At 35.0% G+C, this 13125-nt stretch overlaps 1 protein-coding gene across 1 annotated transcript in view; it reads right to left on the reverse strand.

Moving 5' to 3' along the window:
• Positions 1-3765: 3765 nt before the first annotated feature.
• LOC134205573 (zinc finger SWIM domain-containing protein 8 homolog) overlaps positions 3766-13125 on the reverse strand; it is a 34644-nt gene continuing 25284 nt past the window's right edge. Inside the window, exon 5 of the mRNA XM_062680926.1 lies at positions 3766-12008. Within this exon, the coding sequence (XP_062536910.1) occupies positions 11948-12008 (61 nt within the window). The 3' untranslated portion in view covers positions 3766-11947. The remainder of the gene's footprint in view (positions 12009-13125) is intronic.

Raw genomic sequence — 13125 nt, forward strand, 5'->3', positions numbered from 1 at the left:
AATGTCGCAAGAGAGAATTCTCTTCGTCGACTTCCCCTCATTTGAATAAAAGTGACAAGCAGATGATTTCTTTGCAGTTTATCACCTCAGAATGCAAGTTCGCATTGTTTTCTATCGTTCTAAGGTGATAAACTACAAAGAAATCAGCTGCTTATCACTTTTATTTAAAAGAGGGGAAGTCGACGAAGAGAATCCTCTCTTGCGACATTCGCCCTTATTCCAGATAGAGCTTGAACTGCGGATTTTCAAACTGTTTACGTGCGGCTCGGTGTATGGTGCCGAATTTGTATACTTTACGACTGCATTTTGTTTTTTTCCTACTGCTGTGGTAGTGCGTTTGTTGCTGTTGTCAAACCGGCTGAAAGTGATGCAAAAAAAAACGACCTTTTACCAGTTGATGACTTGTTTGCGAGGAAAGGGAACGATTTGTTTTCAATTGAGGAAGCTGTTTACGTTTAACCTGTGTTACGTGCCATGGAGAGATTTGAAAGATAATTTGTGTTGCGGTAAATATTCCATGCCGTCGTTTTGGCTTGTTTTTAAAGGCTGCATCGAGCGGCCGGATGATTTCGGTGGATAATCATCAATCGCCACCTGCCTGTTCGTCGTTTTGTTTTGTAAGAACAAGATTTCAACTGAACCAAACAAAATCCAGAAACGATATAGAGTGCGTGTTTAAGGATTCCGTTGCAGATTATTCGGTTTATTTTCATTTGTGGACAATTTCTTATTTGATGGGCAGTTGTTTCAGAAGGTTGCACATACAAATCTTACTGCACAAGCCACTACAGGCTTAGAACTTTTCCTGAAAAGAATATTCGATCAACATAGAGGGTAGTAGTGAATAGGCACAGAAAGAACAGTAATCGATAGTTATGTTTCTGTAAAAAAAAGTTTACTTTTGATTAGGATTGAAGTATAAAATTGTTCAGTATATTTTTAGCATGAAATTTCGATTTTGTGAATAAGAAAATAATAATTTGCGTTCTGAAAATTATAACTAGCAAATATGAATCAATATTAAATTGCTTATGGAACTATGTATTAGGTAATAGAATATTTTAACTAAGGGGAAAGGAGTTGTAGTGACATGAGCTACTCGGTAATATAACCGAACCCTCTGGAAGGGTTCTCAGCATAGAGTATACTGTGTTAAATGTCTAAGGATGACTGAGTAAATAAAGTTAGTAGATTTATGACCATGAACTGAAACAGTCGTTTTTATAATGTTGTTGAAAATCCGGTTATTACAGGTACATTTTGTCTTATATTTTTTTTTCTCATTCCGTCTTTCGAGTTCTACCAAAAGACCATAGCCTTAGGCTTTAGAGGGCGAGCTTTAACATAGGATAGTATGTATATTGATAACAAAGTTCACACATCTAATTGTCATTGACAATGATGTATATGTCGCTTTGAAATAACATTAAATAATGCGCTATAGTAAAGAGAAAAATACCTACTTAAAAGAGAAACGCAATGAAAGCAGCCAGCGTCCATATAAAGAAAAGTAACTAAAGAGTTGGTAGGAAAGGATGGCGAATGTCACCCTTAAGAAGTACAAAAAAAGGTAACGGAATACTGCCAAATTATATATACTGCGAAACAGATGACCGCAAAATGGTAAAGACCGCGAAATGTTCGACAACCCTTTCAAGACATGTGGATTCCTTTTCGCAAATTCAGTATCCATTTATCCATTTCGGGAACATGAGCTGTGCATATTAACCTGTTCTTTTTTAAAATCCTTTTAACAACAAATCGATGTACCGCGTGCCTGAGCGCACTTTGACACTATAACATTTTTTTTAAATTTTGTTTGCTGTTATTATTATATTTACTTACATGTCATCAAAAAGTTGGGAATTTATTGTTGTCATGGGCACATAATAAAGCAATAAATTAGCATTGATAACGGGAATATGAGGAAAAACAAAATCGGTAAAATCGAAAATGTCAAAAAATGGCCGCCATTAGCAGCAGTTAAAACGCACATGAACAATTTTTTCTCGAATTTGAGCAAAAAAGATTTGGAATTTTAAAAGCGAAGTGCAAAAGCAGATTATTTGTTGCTTAAATATGATGAAAATCGGCTTTCAGAGTGTAATCTTATAGAAAGCAATTCATGTTCTGCCCAACAAAATAAACTTTCTGTTCCTAATTGTGCGCGCGGAATGCATAGGTACAATAACCCTGGCTTGTCAACTCAAATTGAACTTAGCAACTGTTTTGGCATGGAAACATATTTCAAAATGCTAGAATAAAACAAGAAGAGCAAAAAAAATGCGAAGATAGATCATCCGGAAAGATACAAGGGATATCTAATACTTGGCCTACGCACCACATCTCCACTGGGCGTTTTTTAAACTGCGAGGTATCTAATCTTAATGTGTATATCACGTGATTAGCACGTATAATTTTCCCTGAAAAATCGACATAATTTCCCACTCGAAGATTTCCTAGGTCGGACTGGCATTTCGACATTTGAGAAAATAGCACTTTGGGCAACATTAGCATTTATGTAAGACTGGTCTTATTATTCACGTTGGATTACATTTATTTCCATTCCATATAAATATCGGATTTGATCGGAATAAAAAATTGCCTTTTCATCAATGGCGAACTTTAGTAAACAAGGCAAAACAGTGACTTGACCCAGGACTTGACCATTGGCATGAACACAATAACTGATCTGGAAAGTTGTCTAACGGAAAAAATGGATCGTCGAAAGCAACTTATGTCAACGGCGAGCAATCGGATAATGGACTTGAAAAATGAATAAGATCTTTGTGCACATACATCATACACACATACACGCACACACAGGCATCATCTCAATTAATCACAGCTGAGTCAACTGGGTTTGGGTCTAATTTGCCAGGTCTTATATTAAAGTTTTGGAGTAGACGTTTTTTCGTATACTTAGCGTACAAGAACGGTAAAACGTTGTAGTCAGATAGACTTTAGGAAACATACATGGTACTAAAAACGTGCAAAAGTAATGAAATATTTGTATAAATATTCAAAACCATTTCATGAGACAAAAAAATACTCAAACTGAGTGTTTATTGTTGTGCGCAGAATTAGGAACATTGTGCGCAGAATATGGAACATTTCAAAATATGTGCGCAGAATTAGGAACCATATGGCAATTCACAAATCGATTAATAATATTTATATGTTCTTAGTCAATATAATCAAAATTTTAATGATTCATAGTCTTCCGTGGATTATAGTTACACAACTACTACATAAAGGTATTCATAAATCATTATGGTTTCTCGATAACAATGATTTGTTTTCAAAATTTCCTTAAATGCGCAGAATATGGTACCTCCACGGTATTCAGTCACGTAGAATTTAATGATTTTGAGATTTTTGCATTTTTTTGGAAATACTGTGCACATACACAAAAAATTATAACAAAAAAACGCAATACAAAAAAATCTAAAAAAATCAAATGGGAAAAGAGAAAATGTATACAAAACCAGAAGTGTTGAAAACAAAAACATAGTAGGCAACATGTTGAAGCGATACACAAACTACCCGGAATGCACTCGCCGACAAAACTACATAAAACGGATTAATTGTAACTCGCAGTCGCAGCTTACAAAGTTCGTATTTCTACATGAGCACATATCCTACTTTCACACTTTTTTCACACACTACTTTCACTACTTTTTTCACACACCCAAGCCATTTAGGATTATGAACATCATTTCGGAACGTTGAAATTTCTCTAAATTTCTACTTTTAAATTGACAGTTTTATTTTTCGAAATTTTTTTATTTCCCATTTTTTTGGCAACCATCCTAAATCACCTGATGGCCAAAGGTTATGCACTGAACACTCCAAAGTGCCTTGAGCGAAGATTGTTTTATGTTGTCAGTATATTTACTACATGTAACTATTATTTTTCTATGCCTTATTCTTCTGTTGTTATCTAGCATGGATCGAAAGCTTCAAATGAACACAATGAGATATCTTCGCGTCAGGGTACCACGTGGTGATGATATTACTTCAACCTTTCGCATACAGATGATTTTTGAAAGAAGTAAATTTTCCTAATATTTTCGTGTTTGAGTTGCAACGCTTGTTTTTTTTTTACTGTTCTTCAATAATTCTTATTTCTTAAGGTTAAGTTCATGTTTCCTTCAATATTTTTTCATACAATTATGTTAAAAACTTGCAGACTTACATCTTCAAATATATATTGTAATATTTTTGTTGCTTTTTCTTTTCAATATATAGATGTACGTGTATGTGTAATGTGTGTATATATAATTTATTTTTTCTGTGTATATATGTATATAGAACTTTTAAATATGTTTTTTTCCTTATGGTTCAATTAATCTACTTATGTTCTGAATTTTTCATTTAAAAAATTGTAAATTTTATATGTGTTTGTGTAAATTGTTCGCGTTTTTTTTTTTGAAAGCTTGATCAAGAATCAAAATCAAAGTGTCCGATAAGTTGTCTTTGTGGTTGTGCGAGCATTGGCCTGTCTGTGTTTGAGTGGATAAGAAATTAATCCGCTAACACACAACGATGACGCACAACACTTTGACTATGTGAATCATTTCCAACTAATGCTAGATCAAGGTTGGAAATTTAACTAAAATAAATTGTGTGTTATGTGAATGTAGGATGTTTTAGTGTATGTTGCACGTGTATAAAAAATAATGATAAATATTACAAATTCAAAACCGTGTTCATAATTTATTTATATTTTTTTTTCTAGTTGTCAGAGAAGTAGTTTTTTCGACGGGTTGTTTCAATGAGAACGGTAAAGTTTTAAATTCAGTATGACTTATCCAATCAGTATTCTTGCTGTATCTAATGCAATATGGCGCAGCAGGGTAATGCCATGTGATAAATTTCTTATAGCATTGGGAAGATCATACTGAACTAGAGTATAGATAATATTTGCGTTATTTCATTGCTTGATTAAAGAGATGATGCCTATACTATGTTCAGACTACGAAGTAATAACATGTTATTAAAATTGACGATTACGGAATAATATGATACAATCCCGTAGTGTGAACAAAGTATTGCAAACAAGTTTTCTTAGCTTTTAAACAGCAGATGCAAACATCTGAAGCTTGTAATAATTTCGGAGCTCGAGGGGATGAATTCAAGAGAAATTTAGTATATTTCGATTTTTTTTATTAGATACAAATTTTTTGAGTATTAGATATTAATCACAATAAACTCGTCAAAAATAATTAATAGCATTACGGAAACAGAAGGGGTAATGATTAATTCAACTATTCATGTTTTGAACACAAAGCTCCTCAGATATTTGCACCTACCCTAGCAGAATTTCATTGTTAACGAAGAAATATATTGTTGCGATGTTTTGCTTATCTCATCCTTATCATTTACCTAAAATAGAGGTATATTTTAGTTTTCTGTTATACTGAATAAGAATGCCAACAAGAAAATTGCAAGCATTACATTTAGTGAAAACCAAGATAATTGAACCAAAACGATTAAAAGAATAACATTCAATAATCTATTTTTGGCCTCAAAACATTTCGGCTCCTATATCAAATGTGGCCAAAGGGTGCATCACTGGCTATGAATGTATTTAAAAACTAGAGTGTCTGTAAAAGGTAATCGGAGGCATATTTTTTTAGTCTGATGAGTGCCTGTTTCACATATCGTACGTAATTACGTATTTATTATAATTGAAAACATCATCGATAACCAGCAAATTCGTTAGATGCACGATAGACGATAATAGTTCTTCTATGTTGAATTTGTTATGGGATCGAATTCACACTGACGACGGATGAAGACAATCGAGTAATTAGGCCGGAACAAATATGGTTGTTTTCCTTTGTCCTAAATAAATTAATAAAAAATTGTAAAATTCATCAGTTTTCTTTTAAAAATTTCATAAGAAATTTGAATATTTTGAATTTCCCCCTCAAGTAATAAAGCCACAAAAAATCGAAAAGGGTGGAAACAGAAGAACAAAATAATATTTGTACCGGCCTTACTGTTTCATGAATACGAAAGTTGTTGCGTACTCTTGTTAACGCATGCCAATTTTTTTGGAAAAACCTTCGTGTACTTGAAGTTGTGCTTCGGTGTACTTGAGCTTGTAGTCGAAATGTTGTAGTTGAAATTGTGATCTCTCGAAACATATGGTGAAGAACCATCCAAACGTTAAAATTCGTCCAACGAAAAAGTTATGCCGAAGGGTCAAGAAGTCGGTACTCAAGTGTCCTCAATAGAAATAAATGGTCATTGAGACATCCGATCAACAATTTAAAGCAAATTGTATTCACAAACAAAAACACAATAATAATAATATGTTTATAGCTGTAAACATATTCTACATTATTGAATGTAATGGTTCAAATTTAAATGTTATGGCATTCAGTTTTATTTCAGCACATTAATAATATGAGCTGCTATTGGTTTTTACTTCAACCTTAAGACGTTGCTGCTAGTTATAAGACACGTGATCATGTTTTAGTTTATAAACTTTATGTACAGTACTATATGTTCACTTCAATCCAACTTCTTATTTAACCGAAAATGGCAAATACGTAATTTTCAATGTTATTTTTAATCGTGCATTTATAGCAAATGTTTGATTCGCCAACATACTTCTTGCACTAATTTTAATATAGCCAAATCAAGTTATAATGTTTTAGGTCATGTAGAACGTACATCTTGCATAGCAGAAGTTTACCATCGGGAAATCCGAAGATCGGTAAAACAGTCATATATATTGTATGTGCGCTAAAACAAAGGTATTCAATCGACAAGCAAACAATAATTAGCGTCTTGTTTTGCAATAATAATCAACAGAAAAATCGATATGGAAAAATCTGACAAATCTACTTAGTCTTCAGAAAATGTTTAAATTCTAATCAGTTGTTGATCGTTTAGTTTATATCAATGAGATCTTGATTATGTAACAGTTCAACTGAGCTCTAGCAAATCATACATTTTATGGTTAGTCTCTGAGATAGATCGGAACTAGAAAACTTGTTCGACACTTGCAAGTTTTCATCCCTGGATAATATCCTTAATTTTCATTCGATTTGCTATTCTATTCACAATAGCATACACTACAAAACATCTACATTCAGAATTACGGAAAGATACACATCTACGAAGAATTAAAATGTGTGCTTATTTTGCTAGTATTTACTTTTATATATTCTACTGTATTCTGTATGTTACTATTTATGATACTTTTTTGACGTTAATTACTCGTAATGTGAATGTATTCTAAGAAAGTTTTATTTCCGTCATATTATTCATTTGCATTACTTTTCACTCGTGGCCAAATGTCTTTATAATTTATGTTCTAACTATTTCAAGAGAATAAGCCGTTTCTTTTATTTTACCTACGTACAATCCTAGTTTCTAGTGTAGAAGTCGACTTAAAAATATCATTTCACTTTTCATCTTAAGCGAAAAATATAATCACAGATCAAACGAAAAATAATTCACACGCGGCTTCATCTGCCTCCCGGCTGGGAAGCAATTTTCGAAATATCCGTCCACTTATCGAAAACTTCGACTTTGATTAATGAATGTGAAGGTATTGTCGCTTCTATGAGTCAGAGAAGCATGTACGTACATCCTTTCAACTTATTGAATTCACTACTGCGTAGCAAGAGAAAATCGTTCGTGATGTGATAAAACAAAAAACGAACAGTTGAACACAATAGTTTTGTAATTCTAGAAAGAAACATGTTGATTATGGGCAACGGGATGAATAGATTTATAGAGACATCAAAAGAGATTGAAACGAAATTGTGTAACTGTTCCAGTTTTTCATCTCATAGCTCAAAACCAAATGAACGTTTCATTATTTTGCGGAAATGTTGAGATTATTTATGAGTAGAGTAACGTGAGCTGCGTCAACCTCGACTATTACTTCGTGAATGGACCACACACCCCTGGATATAATGATAACGAATTTGCTGATTTTTTTTTGTCTTTATTAAGGAGACGTTCAGCCCTAGGCTGGCTCGTCTCCGGTGATTTTTTTTATTGAAGATCAAAATCTTGACTTCTAGCGATTATTTTGCATACATTTCGCAATCCAGCCTAAAATCACTTATTTTTTATTATTGATTGTTTTTTATCCATGTTTACCGAAAAGGTACGTTTCAGATGGAAATAATTATAAAGCCACCACTTTTATATGGAGCTCCATACATGTAAGGTGATGTTATACTTATTTCCAACTGAAACGTTTCTTTTCAGTAAACATGCATACACAAACAATCATTAATGGAAAATTTGGGTAATTTTAGGCTGGGTTGCAAAATATATTCTTAGTCTTATCTTAAGTCGAGATTCTCTAACATGGTTGATTTGTATGAAATTCAGCGAATTCGTTTCGATTATTTCCAGTTGTGTATAAACCAAACGGAAGCATTCGAATAATCACTTAATTCGAGAAATCTCAAGTCACTCTACTCGTAAAATAAGCTCAAATGTTCTATTTTTTCTGCTGAGAAAAGATGAACAGTGGATCGTGAGGTGGAAAAAAGAACAGTTGCCCTGTATATCAGAACACAAATAAAACGTTGCAAATTAACGATGCTTTTGAATTTATTTAAAATATGAATAATTAAAATACATTTATCTACTTAAAGCATGGAATCTAAATGAGCGTCAGGATTGAATGAAAAATGCGTAGAAAATATGGTGAATGGTAGACAATGAAAGTTAAATTATATTGTTAAGCGAATGTACGCTTGAACAAGGTTTAAAGTTTAAATCAATTTCATGCGACCATAAATCAATACGTCCTTCGAAGTTGTTGCACTGCATTCGACAACTACTTACAATACGTAGTTGCTAATCCGTGATTGATCACAACTTGCAAAATTGTACAGAGAACCAAATGAATGGGACTGGGGTCTAGCCTTACATTCTCAATGTATACGTTTTGGGAGCTCATATATTTTCAGTCAATAGCTGCACGACATAATTCATATAGGAAGGGAAAGGTGGTTATTCCGACGTTGCAACTAGAGACCGAGCATATCTCTAAATCTCCACAATTGTCTTGAGATAGGATATGGTGTTAGATACAAAGGAGACATTTCATCTGGAATCACATCAGTACGCATAGAAAATATTACGGCGATTCTAAAATGTTCTACTCACGTTACTTTCATTCAAACTGATTTGCCAAATGACATTACGAATATCAACAGAACTAAACACCAAAATCTTGTGAAAGTTCTGCGTCCGAAATGAAACACGATCAAAAAAATCTGTGCTTGGTGCAAACCACGAACGATTTTGCGCTAATAAATTTTCTTTCCGACCGCACAAAATAGAACTTAACACCTGAATCCCGAAAAAGTCTGCGTCCGATACGAAACACGATAGATCGCGCAAATTTGCTTTCGACCGCACTAACCAGAACTAAACACCCGAATCTCAGAATAATCTGCGTCCGATATGAAACACGATCGATCGTGCACTAATCAATTTCGTTTCCGACTGCATAAAACAGAACTAAAAACCTGGATCTCAAAAATAATCTGCGTCCGATATGAAACAGGATCGATATTGCACTAATCAATTTCATTTCCGAGTGCACAAAACAGAACTAAACACCCAGATCTCGAAAAATAAAATGCATCCGATACAAAACACGATAAATAATTTCGTTTGTGACCACACAAGAAAAAAAGAACCTAACACTTTTAACAAATCTGCAGCGACATTTAAAGCTTTTTTCTTGAGCACAAATTAATTGTGTTAATTTTTGTCACAATAGAGAAATACGGCATACCGGAGACTGAAACTTCGGTGTTACCGTCATGCGGTACATTGCTCAATGTGACAAAACCACTTGGTAGGTAGTTTTATTTCGAGTTTCTGATTTCACCTAGTCAGTTAAAATCAAAATCTACAAAAACTGCTCAAATGCAGTGGCGTTTCCCTAACCTCAATCTACCTGTGCACTAGCTTTAAATTTAAGGAATTGGTGTGCGGAAATGCATAGAATTGCTAGATTTTGATTAGTTTAAACTTCTCTGATAATTTTATTTTCCATTTGGGCTGTCAAAATATCAGAATTTTAATTTGTTGGGTCAGTGCACAGGTAAAAAGTGAGGTTACGCGACGCCACTGCTCAAATGGTATAAAAATATACGATCATGAGTAGACTGTACTGCACTTAGTATGTTTGAGCTTTTAAACATAAAAAAACTTATCCCATCACAGATATCCTAATCTAATCGTTTACAAAAGAAAATCTGTGATTAGAATATTAAGCAGTTCTGTTGATAATAAAAATCAACTTGTATCGGATGTTTCGGGGAAGACAAAAATAAATTATCAATCGAATATAGAATGTGGTCCCAAGCATAGTTGCCCCAATCATTTTTGCGACGCTTTTCTCGCTGAACCTGAACTATCAGTTACCAGAACTATTCGTTAATAGGTGAGGATCACTGAGCCGTCCACCTATTCGCTATTTCTACCGTATAACACTAACATAATGTGAACAGGCATCGTCGTCTACATTACGCTAATCTGTTACTAGCGTGATACTAATTGTCGGATAGAATTAGCGGTATAAACACAATCCCATTTTTGTCCCGAAGGCAACGTTCAAGATTCGAATGCAATGCCAATAGAAATTGATAAATGATTATTGATGCATATTTACCATAGAACGCTTTTGGAATTGATGGTCACATGATTTTTGAAATATTTTTCAGGAGTGAGTATTCCTGATTGGAAATAAAGTTATGATATTCCGAGGAAATATTCAAATCTCCAATTCGCTTCAAAATATTTTTAACATTGCTGATTACCGGAGAAATGTGTATACGAAAATATTTTATCTAAAATGATTGAATAAAAAAATTCTACGCAATCAATTGATATCTACCAAAATTATAAAAAATTATAACCGAAAATCCCATTTAAATCCACTTCTACTCTGTTGTCACCTATACAATTATCTGCGAACGTGCATTTTCAATATTATCCTTTACTTCAACCTTCCACCAGAACTACCCGGCATAATGTTCCCGCCATTATTGCCCATCGGACCAACGCCGTGAGCTGGGCCCATGAGCGATGGCGGCTGTTGTAGATGCTGCTGGGTTTCCTGCCCCAGCTGAACACAGTTTACCGTCATATTAGAGAAGTCCACCACTATGGGCGCCGAGATCAGGTGATGGTTCACGTTCAAATTTATGTTCTGCTGATGGTGCTGATGGGACAGTTGCGCGGGTGGATTGCTGACTGCTAGCGTCAGCATGGCTGCCGCCTGATGGTGATGATGATGGTGGTGGTGGTGATACGGCGCACCGGATGAAGAAGGAACCGTCGTCGATTGGGAGGGAGTCGGTGGAATACCGGCAGACTGCATATGATGGAACGAAGCCGAATTCCCCACCGAAGAGGGATGTTGAGTAGATGGAATGGTTGGGACGTGATGAGATGGAACCATATGTCCTCCAGATGAGGATTGCGCAGAAGCATGAACTAACGCCTGCGATAATGCATTGGACTGGAGAATCCTTTGCGACTGTTGATGTTGTGATTGAATGAGGCTGCTATTGTTCCTGTGATTAGTTGATACGTGGTGCTTCACGCTAGCCAGCGTTTCAGGGGCAGTTAGTGCCGCAGTTGGGATAACTGTCGATGCCGCTGTATTTGTTGAAGATGAAGACGAAGATTGTTTAAAAGACTGATCTTCGTCTAGGGTTGGTCGGTTAGAGCAACCAGTTGCAGCGGGACCTGGATTTTGTTGAGGTTGCTGCTGAACTTGTGATCCGGAAGAAGTAGATGCAGTCGATGATGTGAGCGGTGGTGATGATGTTGAATTCGCCGAAGTAGCCACTAAAGCCACTGAGGCCGATGAGGAATTTGAGACATTGCCGGTTACCGAAGAAAGACTATTCAATTCGGAACCGATCGATTCTAGTCGTTGTCATTTAGAATTGAGAGCTGCGTTTATCTGAGTCCATAGTTCTTTCTTGCAGGACTTCGAACTGTAAAATAAATGAAAAATAATTAGTTAAGTTATTATTCAAAGAACTAATTTATTATTCTCTCAAAAATTCACATGTCATTACATTTACATAGCATAATGCTATTTGGCATAAGTCCGTTTGGCATAATGCCATGTGGCAGAACGAGTTTTATAGCCAGGGGCATAACGATCGTTTGGCTTAATAAGAGTCTGTCTCATTTGGAGAATTAAACTTAAAAGTGACAGTTCGAAAATTAGCAAATAACCCGGTAATAAGAATGGCTGATGCTGCCCAGCAATTCCAATAAGACATCGATGCAAAATGATTCGATATCTGTCGAAAGTAATCTTGCTCTGCGAGCAGGGTTATTTGATAATTATTGAAATGTCACTTTTAAGTTTAATTTCAGTTTAATTCTCCAAATGAGACAGACCCTAAAGAATAATAGTCATAATGATTTTAGAACCATTTGGCATAACGGCCATTTGGCATGACCATTTCATTTGGCATAGAAAATTAAAAAAATGTAAAAACTCTAGACAAAAGCTAGATTTACATCAATATTATTCCCTTATTCTGGGCTTATGCGTGTTTTAAGGAGTGTTCGCCTAGTTCCGGGTAAATTTTAATTTAAATGGATTCAAATGAAGAAATAATGTGCTAATTTGCCGTATTCCTAAAAATGTAATTATTTGAAGTTTTTTTTTCAAATGCGTTCTTCGAATGGAGGAATGATCTACTGATTAGAATTCTTTCAGCCAAATGCATGCATGCTTTCTTGTTATAAGAAGAAATCGTGTGCTTTAAAAGATGGAATCATCAGCTCATTTGTCTTTTTCCGATCGAATGCTTAGAAAAGAAATCATATACGCTTCAACTTTTGCATTCTTTTGAAAAAATGGGCCATCTAGTCTTCCGCCTTTTTCCGGAAAAAGGCGTACTTTTGAAGAAGGGACCATTTACTTTTGTCCCAGCAAATACGTGCTATTATAAAGAAGGGATCATCTACCCGTCGACTAACACCAATTGCAAGAGAGTTCGTGGGGCAGTACCAGGCGGGATTTATGGGTGAACGCTCTACCACAGACCAGGTGTTCGCCATACGTCAGGTATTGCAGAAATGCCGCGAATACAA

This window comes from Armigeres subalbatus, chromosome 1, assembly GCF_024139115.2.
Source record: "Armigeres subalbatus isolate Guangzhou_Male chromosome 1, GZ_Asu_2, whole genome shotgun sequence".
NCBI classification, from domain to species: Eukaryota; Metazoa; Arthropoda; class Insecta; order Diptera; family Culicidae; genus Armigeres; species Armigeres subalbatus.